This window comes from Nymphalis io, chromosome 5 (assembly GCF_905147045.1).
Source record: "Nymphalis io chromosome 5, ilAglIoxx1.1, whole genome shotgun sequence".
Taxonomy (NCBI): Eukaryota; Metazoa; Arthropoda; class Insecta; order Lepidoptera; family Nymphalidae; genus Nymphalis; species Nymphalis io.
In genome coordinates this window covers 8,658,854-8,670,908 of record NC_065892.1, presented here as the reverse complement: position 1 = coordinate 8,670,908, position 12,055 = coordinate 8,658,854, and the positions used below count along the sequence as shown (strand labels likewise).

At 29.1% G+C, this 12,055-nt stretch overlaps 1 protein-coding gene across 2 annotated transcripts; it reads left to right on the top strand.

The window, feature by feature from the left end:
• Window positions 1–1,980: 1,980 nt before the first annotated feature.
• On the top strand, window positions 1,981–11,569 carry LOC126768837 (ras-related protein Rab-3). Of its 2 annotated transcripts, XM_050487188.1 has the most exons (7): window positions 1,981–2,126; window positions 2,248–2,443; window positions 4,341–4,447; window positions 4,653–4,770; window positions 5,734–5,852; window positions 8,318–8,489; window positions 8,879–11,569. In XM_050487188.1, the coding sequence occupies exons 3-7, from the start codon at window positions 4,341–4,343 to the stop codon at window positions 9,023–9,025; spliced, it is 663 nt and encodes a 220-aa protein (XP_050343145.1). In that variant the 5' UTR covers window positions 1,981–2,126; window positions 2,248–2,443; the 3' UTR covers window positions 9,026–11,569. The 2 variants fall into 2 exon arrangements, with proteins under 2 accessions (XP_050343145.1, XP_050343144.1); XM_050487187.1 differs by lacking the exons at window positions 1,981–2,126; window positions 2,248–2,443 and adding an exon at window positions 4,215–4,274.
• Window positions 11,570–12,055: the final 486 nt, after the last annotated feature.

Below are 12,055 nucleotides of genomic sequence, written 5' to 3'. Positions count from 1 at the left end.
AGCCTGAAGGAAGTTAATAGTTAGGGCTTTGTGCAAACTGTTCGCATTTATTATACTGTTAAGCAGAGGTACTATGTACTTATGTGTTCTAGTTTGAATAATGAGCAAATGCAATAACAGTTACAAGGGACGTACGAATCTTAAATTCTATGGTAGTTTCCAAAAATAGACTTTAATTTTCTATGATATAAAGAAGTTATCCCAAAATAATTTCTGTAAAAGCTTTAAAAATAATTGCTTGAAACATAGCCTCTGAGCCCACAACAATCTAAGCAAACACTAATCTTTTCCGAAGTTTCTCAGTCTACTTACATTCAGTCAAATTTTCGAAGTATAAAAAATGAATTGTCTCATTGGTTTAGCGGTTAGTTTATGTGTCGTCCCATCGCATAATTCGAGTGAATAAAGGTGCCCTTAAGTTATACGAAAACTCTTTTGTACTATAATATCTCCTACACATATTGCTAGACTTTGGTACGACCATTGGCCAACATTGAGACAGTATTTTCGTCAAAAGAACCTTAAAGTAATATAATTTTGTAGGGTAAATTAAAGGCTTAATAAAATTAAACTCACTCTGAAATCTAATCTACTTACCCTGTTATAATATTTTTTTTATTATGTCATTAGTAAGTTTCGTATCCGATTATTATCAACGAATTTAGTTATTGAAGGCAAAATTTCTTAGATGAAAACTGATCGTTTTCAGGGTTAAATCAAACACCACAGTAATAGCTTTTTTTTCCTGGTGACATGGAATTTATGTATGACATAATAATTAAAAATTTAATCTAGCAGATATTGTTTCTAATATTATCAAATTGAATTATACCTTTTGCAAACCCAAGCAATCACTCTTTAATAATATTACGCTACATCGCCTTGAGTTGCGTGAGCTATCGTTCCACAATATTCTGTAGGTACCTATGTATGTCTAGTGATTGGATGTTGGAACGTAGTTCGCTTTAAGTAATTATTATTTTACCGTAATGCAAAGAAATTCGAAGACAAACCTTGTAGAAACTATGCTGTAGCTGTAAATGAAATTATAAATATATAAAGAAAGAATTAAAAATAATGTGATATTTGCGTAGTAATAGATTATAATAATTATATATAAAATGTATTTTGCTTCGAACTTTTGTTGATCGCTATTACTTAGTTTTAGATATTGTCGTCTTAGTCGAGTTAATAAAAACATATGTGCGTTTGCTAGTATTTCTTATTATTTCACATTTGTTTATTTATTTTAGAATTATTTTTAATATCCGATCTTCGATTATTAAAAATGTTAAACCCATAAGAAAAACATTTACAGGAATATTTCTGTTGGAGTACATTTATTTATTTTTGAATAAGTAATAAAGTAAATGTTCCGTTGTCAGTTTAAAGAAAATCTGTACCTCTGTAATTGGGTCAAGAGGTCAAGGTTTTCATTTGAGGCTTCACAATGAAGTGCTTGTGTTGAATGTACTCATACTCAGAGTCTTTCTTCGTGTGTACAAAAATTATAACAAAGAAGAAGAAAACAAAAACGAAATAGTGTTTATGTCCTCGAATGTTTCACAATATGAAGCTTTTCTACCTTTGAAAAACCTTAGTACGCTTTAAGAGGTTGATGTTGAAATTTCAGTGTCGAATCACCTGGGAGTTTCGTTCGCATGATAATTCTTTCCATGTTTTATTTACATAACTTATATAACACGATATTATTTGACATAAGAGACATACTAGTACAACAGAGAAACTATTAATAGGTAAAAATTGCAATTTAAATGTAATTTCGACGATTTTAAAATATACAAATTCCTTTTTTATCGTTGAATCCTAAAGCATAAATTTTAAAGTAACAAATTTTAGTGTTCCAGATTTGTCTACGTAAAGGATGAATTTGTCTGAGCGAAATTTGACAGGCTACTCGAGCAGGATGCGCGCGCAACAGGGCGCCATCTTGAATTTGCATCCCACTCCCTTGCCACAGTAAGAAGCTAGCAGGACGGAGGTAACAGCTGTGAGCGCGAAACATTGCTATCCTCTGATTCGATTTAACAAAAGAACTGAATATATACATCCAGACGCACATCGTAATACATTAAATACTTTTAAAAGAATCAAATGCAACAAGCGTAAGTTTTTTGATTATCAGTTGAAAAGTATTCAAATTATCGATTTTTCCATAAACTGAAACAACCGATACTATTCTGTTTAACTATTGTACCATTCGACTAATAAATAAAATATTTGTAGAGTGGTTTACACATTGTGAAGTTTCTAAGTAGAAGAAATCAATAACCGTGTTAAACGCTGGCATCCGTTCCCGTTGCGTTATGCGAATGTAAAAGGGACAGAGACAGCTTGCTATAGTCACATCGCTGAAAGTGCCTAAGCGATAAAGTATAAATATTGACGTCCCTTTGTCGATTGACTACAGGAGCTAATAAAGGTACGTAAGCATTAAATATATTGCCACTTTTGTTTTTCATAAAAGTCCTAAGTCCTATCAAAAGCGAATAACATTTTCGTGAAAATTTCTGTGAATTACATTTTGTATGCTATGTAAAATTACATTTTGTAAGCTAAAAGCTTACAAAATGTAATATTAAAAGTGTACTCTACATAATTATTATATGTCTAAAACAAAAGAATGTGAGAAAATAATTAACAAAGATGTATATTATAAATACACTATATTATATGTTATATAAATACACTATATTATATGTTAACTTACTAAGAAATAAAAAAAATACATTATTTGAATCATTAAATAATTGAAGCTAAAAAGTGGTTTAGTAAAGAATGAAATTCAAAAAAATCTCAATTGGAAATGAAATTTTACAACTGGGATGAAATAGGTAGGGTAACAAGGCGATGTCGGTGTAAAATTTTTTTACAGTCAAAAGCAAACCTCGCCTACGTGGCGTGTATTTCGGCTCGGATGCATAATCGCTGATATAACAAGGGATTACGATATGAATATTTTATACTACGAGTACATGAGAGAAATCATTCGATGTTTATGTCATTTTTCTTTGTATGAAATACTAATATTACTTTATAATTTTTACATAATTTACGGCTTATTTATATATACTTCGTTTTATAAAAAAGCCGCTAAACAAGAAACAGGTCATTTCTTTTGAATTCGTTTGTTATATTCTCGCAATAGAAAAAGTATTCTAATTAAAATTTCTTTGTTTTCACCAGTCGATTGTTAGGTTTATTTAGTAAATCGAACAAACGGCTTACGGTTCTTAAGGTGAAGGAAATAGAATCACAAAAAAAATCATAGATAATATGCCATAACGTCTTGAAATAAATTAACCAGTTTTTCTTTTGTTTTTTTTTCCCTTATAAATAAAAAAAAACTATTTCCTTGAAGACATTCCTATTTTTAATTTCATGTTTATTTTAAACGTAAAATTATTCGGTACAGTGGTCACACAGTGGCTGCTAGTACTTTATGTTAACGGTAGCGGTTTCAATCCTGCTCATTAAATATATTTGTAAAAACCAAACCATTAATAACTATTATAATTTTCTTATAATGGACTTTTAATACAAAATTTCAATGAACGTCTTAATAACGAACGATGCTTTGTCTATTTGTTGGTTCAACTCCCTGTAACTCAGTTATTATCAAAATCCGAACCAAAAAACAATATTTAATTAAATCATTAATTATTTAAGCGTTGTTAATTAATTATTTAAGCGTTGATGTTTTTTTAATATTCAGTAACTCTTGTTACAAAATATTGAATTGAATTGTATTGAATACAACTCATGTTTCCAAGATCATTATTTAATTTATTATTTTAGTTTGTTTGTTACACCATTGCGTAGGTTTTAATAAGTTGTTTATAATTTACAACAGTCCACAATGTGTTACAATAGATGCGTGATTGCGGATTTGCCACATAAGTATTGTCGAACTTATTTTGTTAATCAATCAGAATAATTCATGAGTCGATAAGCGAAAATATCCCCTACATAAATTAAAATAAGCACCCTTTTGCAATATACCGTTAAAAAGATAAGGCAAATTAAACCGTTACCGGTTTGTTGGCATATTCGCCACTAATACTTTGGTATAAAGTGTAATTTTCTATGTAAGAACTTGCAACATTTAACGCATTATTGTACTGCTTATTTCTGTGACAAGCCGTGTACTCTAACACTGCTGCGCTTGGTGATAACAGTTCTGTGTTACTTTTTGGCGTATTAACATGAATAGTAAAAATATTTCCAACGGCAATATTAATGAAAATGGCGAGGTATTCTCAATTAATGTTTTGGAATCAATAAAATTAAAGAGAAATTATATTTGTATGTAATTTTAGATGGGTGGCGGTGGAGATTTGAAATGGCAGAAGGATGCTGGGGACCAAAATTTTGATTACATGTTTAAATTGCTCATCATAGGAAACAGTTCCGTGGGAAAGACCAGGTACGCAATTTGTTTTATTTTAAAATTAATATAAATAACAATTTATTGTTCGAAATACTTTTTTAAATAACTAAACAAATAAAATATTTATTTAAACATTTTTATGAATAAAATTTAATGATAGTAAATGACAATTCTACTCTCCTAGCTTTGGAAATGACAACGAAATTAATTTATTGTGATTTAAGATGTATTCACTTTTCAGTTTTCTGTTTCGGTACGCTGATGACTCCTTCACTTCAGCTTTCGTGTCCACCGTAGGGATTGACTTTAAGGTCAAAACGGTCTTCCGTCATGACAAACGTGTTAAACTTCAGATATGGGTAAGTCTAACTCATCAGTATTATTTTGACCTTTCAGACATAATTATTACTGTTTTTGTTTTTCGTCTGAGGGCTCTGACTATTTCAGGTCATAAAAATGCAATTTAAAATAAATTGCAATAAAGCCGAGAGGCTCAGGCTATAGAACCAAGAAGCTTAGTTTTTCCGTTAAAAATAATAATTAATCTCGTGCTCAGCGGTCAAGAAAGATATCGATAGGATATATTGTGTGTATCGGAATTATATCTGCTACATGCCTGCAGTTAGGCAGCTTGGCGGAAGCTTCAATTCTTCTTTTTAAGATAATAGAATATTTACGGGCAATCACTATGCACATAACAATTTATTATTGTACCTACTTATAAATATGATTTTTTTCACTCATATTTCATATGAACATACACTTAAAATGTTATTTTTAAAGTTTTCGCGTCTTATCATTATTATTAATTCATAAACCTGGTTTCAGTTTTATTTTGTAATAGAATGATTGCATTTATTTTTACTTCTAGTATAATGAATTTAGTTAACGATGGAAGTTAATGGTCCTTAAGCAAAATATAATATCTCTCTATGATCAAGCGTTCGCTCTTGACAGAGTGGTCGTGGTTGACGATGACGCTTCGTTTTTGGCTAATGTAGCCCCCGCTATGTGTCTCCATTTGATGCGGTCTTCAGCATCTCTCGAACATTGGACTATGAAGGTCTGTGCAACACAGACCTCCAAATATAATATAATATAATTAAAAACCTTTTTATTCAAACATTTTAATAATAATGTTTTTCGCAATATTTAACTTTGAAAAAAATGTGTTACAAAAGAAAACTTATCCCTATAACAAAAAGTCACGTATCAGTAAAATGAGTTTGTAAATTTTGTACGTCTTGTCATTTAGATAAATATAAAAATATACGATAACAAACAATGGTATTGTACAATTTATGTTGAATTTATTATTTCAGGACACCGCAGGACAAGAACGCTACCGTACCATCACCACGGCGTACTACAGGGGAGCGATGGGCTTTATTCTCATGTACGATATTACTAACGAAGAAAGTTTCAATAGCGTTCAAGATTGGTAAGTCTTTAGCTGACCTGTATAATTTTAACGTGTATAACATGTTGCAATATGATCATTCACATAGTATCACTAAAAAAATATCACGATTCTCTTTGAGTATAAACATGCAAGTCAGTAAAACCGTAAGAGGCGGATGGTAGGTTTAAATGAAATATAATAATACTTTGCACCAGGGACTAAATTAACATGCACTGTTTGATATGTAAAAAATTTTCTTAGATATAAAAAATATATATATTTTTTGTTAGTACAGGTTTTTTTTTGGCAGACGAGCAAATATATACATAAGTGTAAGTGGTCACCAACGCCCATTGATTGTAAGAACATTCATTGTAAGAAATGTTAACCATCGCTTACATCGCCATGTCTCACCAACTTTGGGAACTAAGACGTTATGTCCCTTGTGCCTATAATTACACTGGCTCACTCACCCTTTAAACCGGAACACAACAATACCTAGAATTGCTGCTTTGCGGTAGAATATCTGATCAGTGGGTGGTACCTACCCAGACGAGCTTGCACAAAGCCATCAGTAAGGGTCAGTCTTTTGATAATTAGAAATATCAATTATGGTCAGTAAAATATTTTTTGGTAGAAAATATTGCCGAGGTTAATATATATTTTTTTTCTTTTTCTATCTTTATACGCAACAGATAAAATGCAGCTTACAGACGGAGCCTACTAAAATATCAAATATAATAATGTTTTCTAAAACGCGTATTATAATAATGTTCTTATCTAGCGTTTATTTATCGCAAATTACATAACATAAACCTACTACATGTACCTAACAGTGTTAAACAATATAAGTTTATATTATTCAAAATGTTTTTATGAAATATTTAAGGCATTTAATAGATAAATTAATAACCAAGATAGCCCAGTGTTACGTTCAAGGCTGCGAGTTTCAAGCTCTTCTGTAAAAATAAATAAATCTGCATGGTGGTTGATTCTGGATATTAAATCGCATAGACATTAAAGTCATGTAATTTATAAGCTTTATTGATATTTACGGGGTGTCGGTTACAATAAATACACGCCCTCATCTCTCGTTCTAAATAAAAATACGCTTTCTATAATAATAAGAGTGTTACATAATAAAAATCGTCGATCTAGTCTAGTCTACTTGGCAAGGATATCGCGTTACGAAGAAATAGGTCACCATGGCTAGCGGTCTGAGAACATCCTTGCTATACATTTTTGTAATCTTTCTTTTATAACAAATTGGATTTTACATGTGGTGATGTTTTTCCTAACTTAGACAATTCGTGTTAAAAATGCCAGAATCTTAAAAAAGTCAAAAGTTTAAAATTTGTGATTTTCATATATTAAAAAAATGAACATCATACTATGTATCGAATGAATTCTAAAAATATATATAACTAATATGGATAGTGGATTAAGCTCTATTGTTTCTCCTCCACAAAGAGACAGCTTTTTTGAATATTTTTGAATATCTTACATAAAGAGAGAGGGTTTTAAAGTGGGTTTAAAGGGAGATTTATTACTCGACTTCCAAAATTCTTTTAAATACTGTCTGGTTGCCAATGTTCTGGTAATAATGTTTGGTTTTTGTGTATTTTTACTCGATATATTAGTTGATTAGAATTTACGAGAACGGTTAATGATATGTATTTATATATATTTTTAATATTTGGATCCGATTTTAAAGTGTTCAGGCTCAAAATCAACCGCTTTACGTTATTTTCGAGACAAGAGGCTGCTTTTGAGATTTTTGATAACTCAACAAACATTACTTTTTAATGACCTAACCCGTGATTTGAACCTGGGCTTGAACTTAGTGATTTGATATTCGGCCTTGTAAGATAACTAACATTGGACGAGGCAATGTATAAACTCTAAAACTTACATACTTTAAAATCATATTTAATACTAATAAATATAACTTTTGTGACTTAAAAGTCCATGTTACTTTTATTCTTTTATTCTTACCCTTTTGGGTGTTAAATAAATGATATTCGATTTTATTATCACACTCTTCAATATGCAATTCTCGACAACAAATCGTCATCCATAGCGTTGAAGTCAATATTTGAAAGATATGTTAATAACATTAGTATTTGCGTTAATCTAAAGATTTTCGTTAATAATTTAAGAATGAAGTAAAGTAAAGTACAACCTGTGAATATCCCACTGCTTGACTAATTCCTCCTCTCCCTTTGAAAGAAGGTTTGGATCTTATTTCACCACGCTGCTCCAATGCAGGTTATTGAATATAAAAGTGGCAGAATTTCAGTGAAATTAGATAAACAAAGAAATACAAATTAAACACAAGAAAAATTAGTGATGCTTGCTTGAGAAAAAAGAATGATGTACGAGTAGTGTAGTATTTTACAATGAAATTTAGTTTTTAAGACTGATTTCACATGCAATTTTTATATTATATAGTAAGATGTAATTTATTTTAATACGTTAATTAAAATCCACATGAAATTTAACAGGGTGACACAGATAAAGACATATTCGTGGGACAACGCGCAAGTTATCTTGGTGGGAAATAAATGCGATATGGAAGAAGAAAGGGTTGTCAGTGAAGATCGTGGTCGGCAGCTAGCTGAGCAGTTGGGCGTCGAGTTCTATGAAACCAGTGCTAAAGAGAATATTAACGTTAAGGTACGCATATAGAATAATAAAGTAATATATGTATTTTAAACACCATAGCAGCACATGTCTACCACCTAAGCTAGTACTCATAGGAGTACATATTAGTGACTTTACCGCAAATAAATATATTATTTATTAATGACGTAGCAATTTATTTTTAGTGTACTATACGACGATTTTTAAAACAAAATTCTAGACAATTAACTTTAAAAATTGAAAATCTTGACTTGCCCTTAATATTAATATTTCTAGTTTTTTTTATTGTGTTATAGTTACAGAAATCGGAAAAAAACGGGCATAAAATATTTACCTCAACATTGTTGTGTTAAAAATTCAGTAAAATGATTATTTAAAAAATAAAATCTCAATTATTTGTTCTTTCATTGACTTCTTTATAGGCGGTGTTCGAACGACTGGTTGATATAATCTGCGACAAAATGTCAGAGAGCTTGGACTCGGAGCCGGCCATGCTAGCAGGTGGCGCTCGCGGACAACGTCTCACAGAACAACCTCAAAGCAACACTAACCCAGCTTGTAATTGTTAATAGACTCATTTTAACCTGATATACATTTACTTGGGTCTACCTTGAATTTACTGGAATTGAATTCTTAAGACCGTCCGTCGATCTTAACAATTCTTCTCAAAATAGTATTACTTTATAAACACCTGACTACCAACAACGTTTTATTGTATTGAATAAAGACCCAGTATGGAAAATTGGTTTTCAAGGAACTACTTTTTGGTAATTGTGTTCGTTTATTAAAAGTATTAAAATAGTTCCTCGAAATGTGCGCCAAGATCTTTTTTCTTTTTCATATATTTCGCATTTATTGATCTTTAAATTGTAGAATATTTCATTTGTAGTTTCAAAATTTCGTATTCATTTTAATCATAATTATTACATTTAAATTATAAAGTAAATTTATTAGAATATATTGTTAAAATTTATTAACAATATGAAATGTTTATGTTTTAGTATTATTAATTTAGGTATTGGGTAGTATTTATTGCGAGCTGGAGTAGGGATCTGACACTACTGTAGTATATAAATCTTTTTTGAAAAGCTTTTAAAATTTTGCGTCTACTTAATTTCAATTTGTATTTATTAAATAATTTACTTTTTTAATATTTTAAGTATTACAACGATTTGTAGTATAAGATTATTTTTAAGTTATGCTAAATAATAGTTTGCGCATTAAGCTGCACGCTTAATATTTTCGAAAATTATCAAATAGACTTGTGGATTTTGGACCAAAAGTCATTTTTTTCAGCTTGTTTACAAATACATTGAAAATATTTTCATCAAAGCGCAAAATATTTTTAGACATGATTTAAAAACATTTCAGGTGATTTTGTGATAATTCCATATTAATTTTTAATAATTTCCTTGTTTTATATATTTAGATATAATATGTTATTTTCACATATAATAGTTTAAGAGCTTAAAATAAATGATTTCACATAATTTTTGTGTATTTGTGAATGCACAAAACTATAAATGAAAATGTATTGTTAGAAGTGTAATCTCCTGGCTATCTATGTGAAGATAAATTTCGTTGCTTCGTGTTAGATGTCAAAATTTAGAAAATGTTATATTATAAAAAAAAAGTAATTTAGAAGTTATGAATGTAATAATAATCCTCAGTGTGTTTTTAAAATCCGTATTAAGATGAAAAGCTTTATAACGATCTTGGCCTGGCGTATAAACAGACAGATTTTTTGTCTATATACAAAGCTATCTGAAATAGTGATTGTAAATATGTTTTATCAGTGTATAAAGAAACTGTATAGTATTATATCTACTTACCATAACGTCGGTTTGTATTCTTGTTACCTACTATGCTATGTAATTTAATGTAACGATAGCGATTTGTTCGATCGCTATCGTTTGATCATGAAACATAAATCTATCATTAATTACTTAACTGCTAAATCATTAAATCATTATAAAACTTATATAAACGTATTATCTAGAATTCAATGTGTATCTATCATGTTGATGTATCGTTAGACTTATTGTGTAGAAGACATAGACAATACAATTTATATATCAAGTTATGTTGATACTGAGCACATTATTTTTAGACTAAGTATCATATTAGTTGTTTAAATTTTGTCTATGATCTGTGGACTATATACGTACTATTATTCAAGGTGTCTTGGATCGTACAGATTTGTTTATTTTAAATGTATTTTAAAATTAAAAAAAAGTAACTATTTATGAAAATAAAAATTAATATACCACAGATAAAAATGATACAAATTTAAATTTTTCTTGAAAACAAATTATATGATATAAAATTAACTTACAACATATTTGTTGCTGTTTTTAATCTGTTAAAAATATTAACATTGACACGTTTAAAATTTGTCTCTATATTTTGCAATCAGATGTTAGCCTGTATTTTAAACTATACATGTCAATTGGGCGTTTATTACCTTTTACACATTTCAAAATAACATACCTACTAAAATATATTTGTGGAAAGAAGTAAATTGTAAGGAAATGATATTGGATAGTGTTGAAAGTAGTATATTTAACGTGTGAAGTCTTAGCAGGGCATGAAATGGCATATCGTAGTGAACGGCTTTAGTAATTACTTTTATTTATTGGAATAAGTTTTTTGTGAGACAAAACAGACCGAATATTGTTTGATAAAGACAAAAGTAACAAAGAAATTAATAAGATTATTGAAAGAATAAATCTTTAAATTTTAACTGTGTAATTTGAAACGTGACTTAAAATAATATATAAAAAAATGTTTACTAAAACTATTAAAGAAATATTTTATCATCTTAAAACTAATATAGTTTTCTTTTCTGAAATAGTATATTTTTAAATAATATAAACTGTTTTGTCTCTGTTATTCACTGTATTTTAAATTAGATGTTTAAAATAATCTGTTAAAAAGTCCTAAATGTGAACCGGCTATTCAATTTATTTAATAATTCGTTAACATTGTTTAAATGCTTTGTCTTACTGGATGCAAAAATATTAATCGTTTAGGTGTATCAATAAATGTATGTTATTATATTTGTTGTGCGTTAATAAAGGAATTATTTAAAATATAAACGGTGTAAGAGATTTACGGTCACAACATATATTAATTTGTTTTATTTTACTCGTGTTACAATTTTACGTACATATACTTTTATAATAATAATGGACATGAAGAATTCAGACAGATATAAGTTAAAATCGTACTATATTTGAAGACAGACACAAGTTGAAATCGAAACAAAACTTGAAATCATAAGCCATTAGAAATTTTTTATGTCCTTAATATAATAATCCATTTTATATATTGAAGTGTAAATAAAAAACACCATCCATTCCATATGTTTAAATGTAAGTGGGTCACTAAGAGATATCGATTCGCGTGATATTTTAACGGGTCAAGGATGTCAAGTGCATGTTTACAGCACTTAGCTTTAGTATCCATTTTTAAAATAGCAACACTCAGTCAAGCGTGGTACTTACTTTGATATATTAATTTTATTAAAATTACTATAGGTAAGTAAGAATTCAAATTTATATACATATAATAACTCTTTTTAGTTAATATGTTTATTT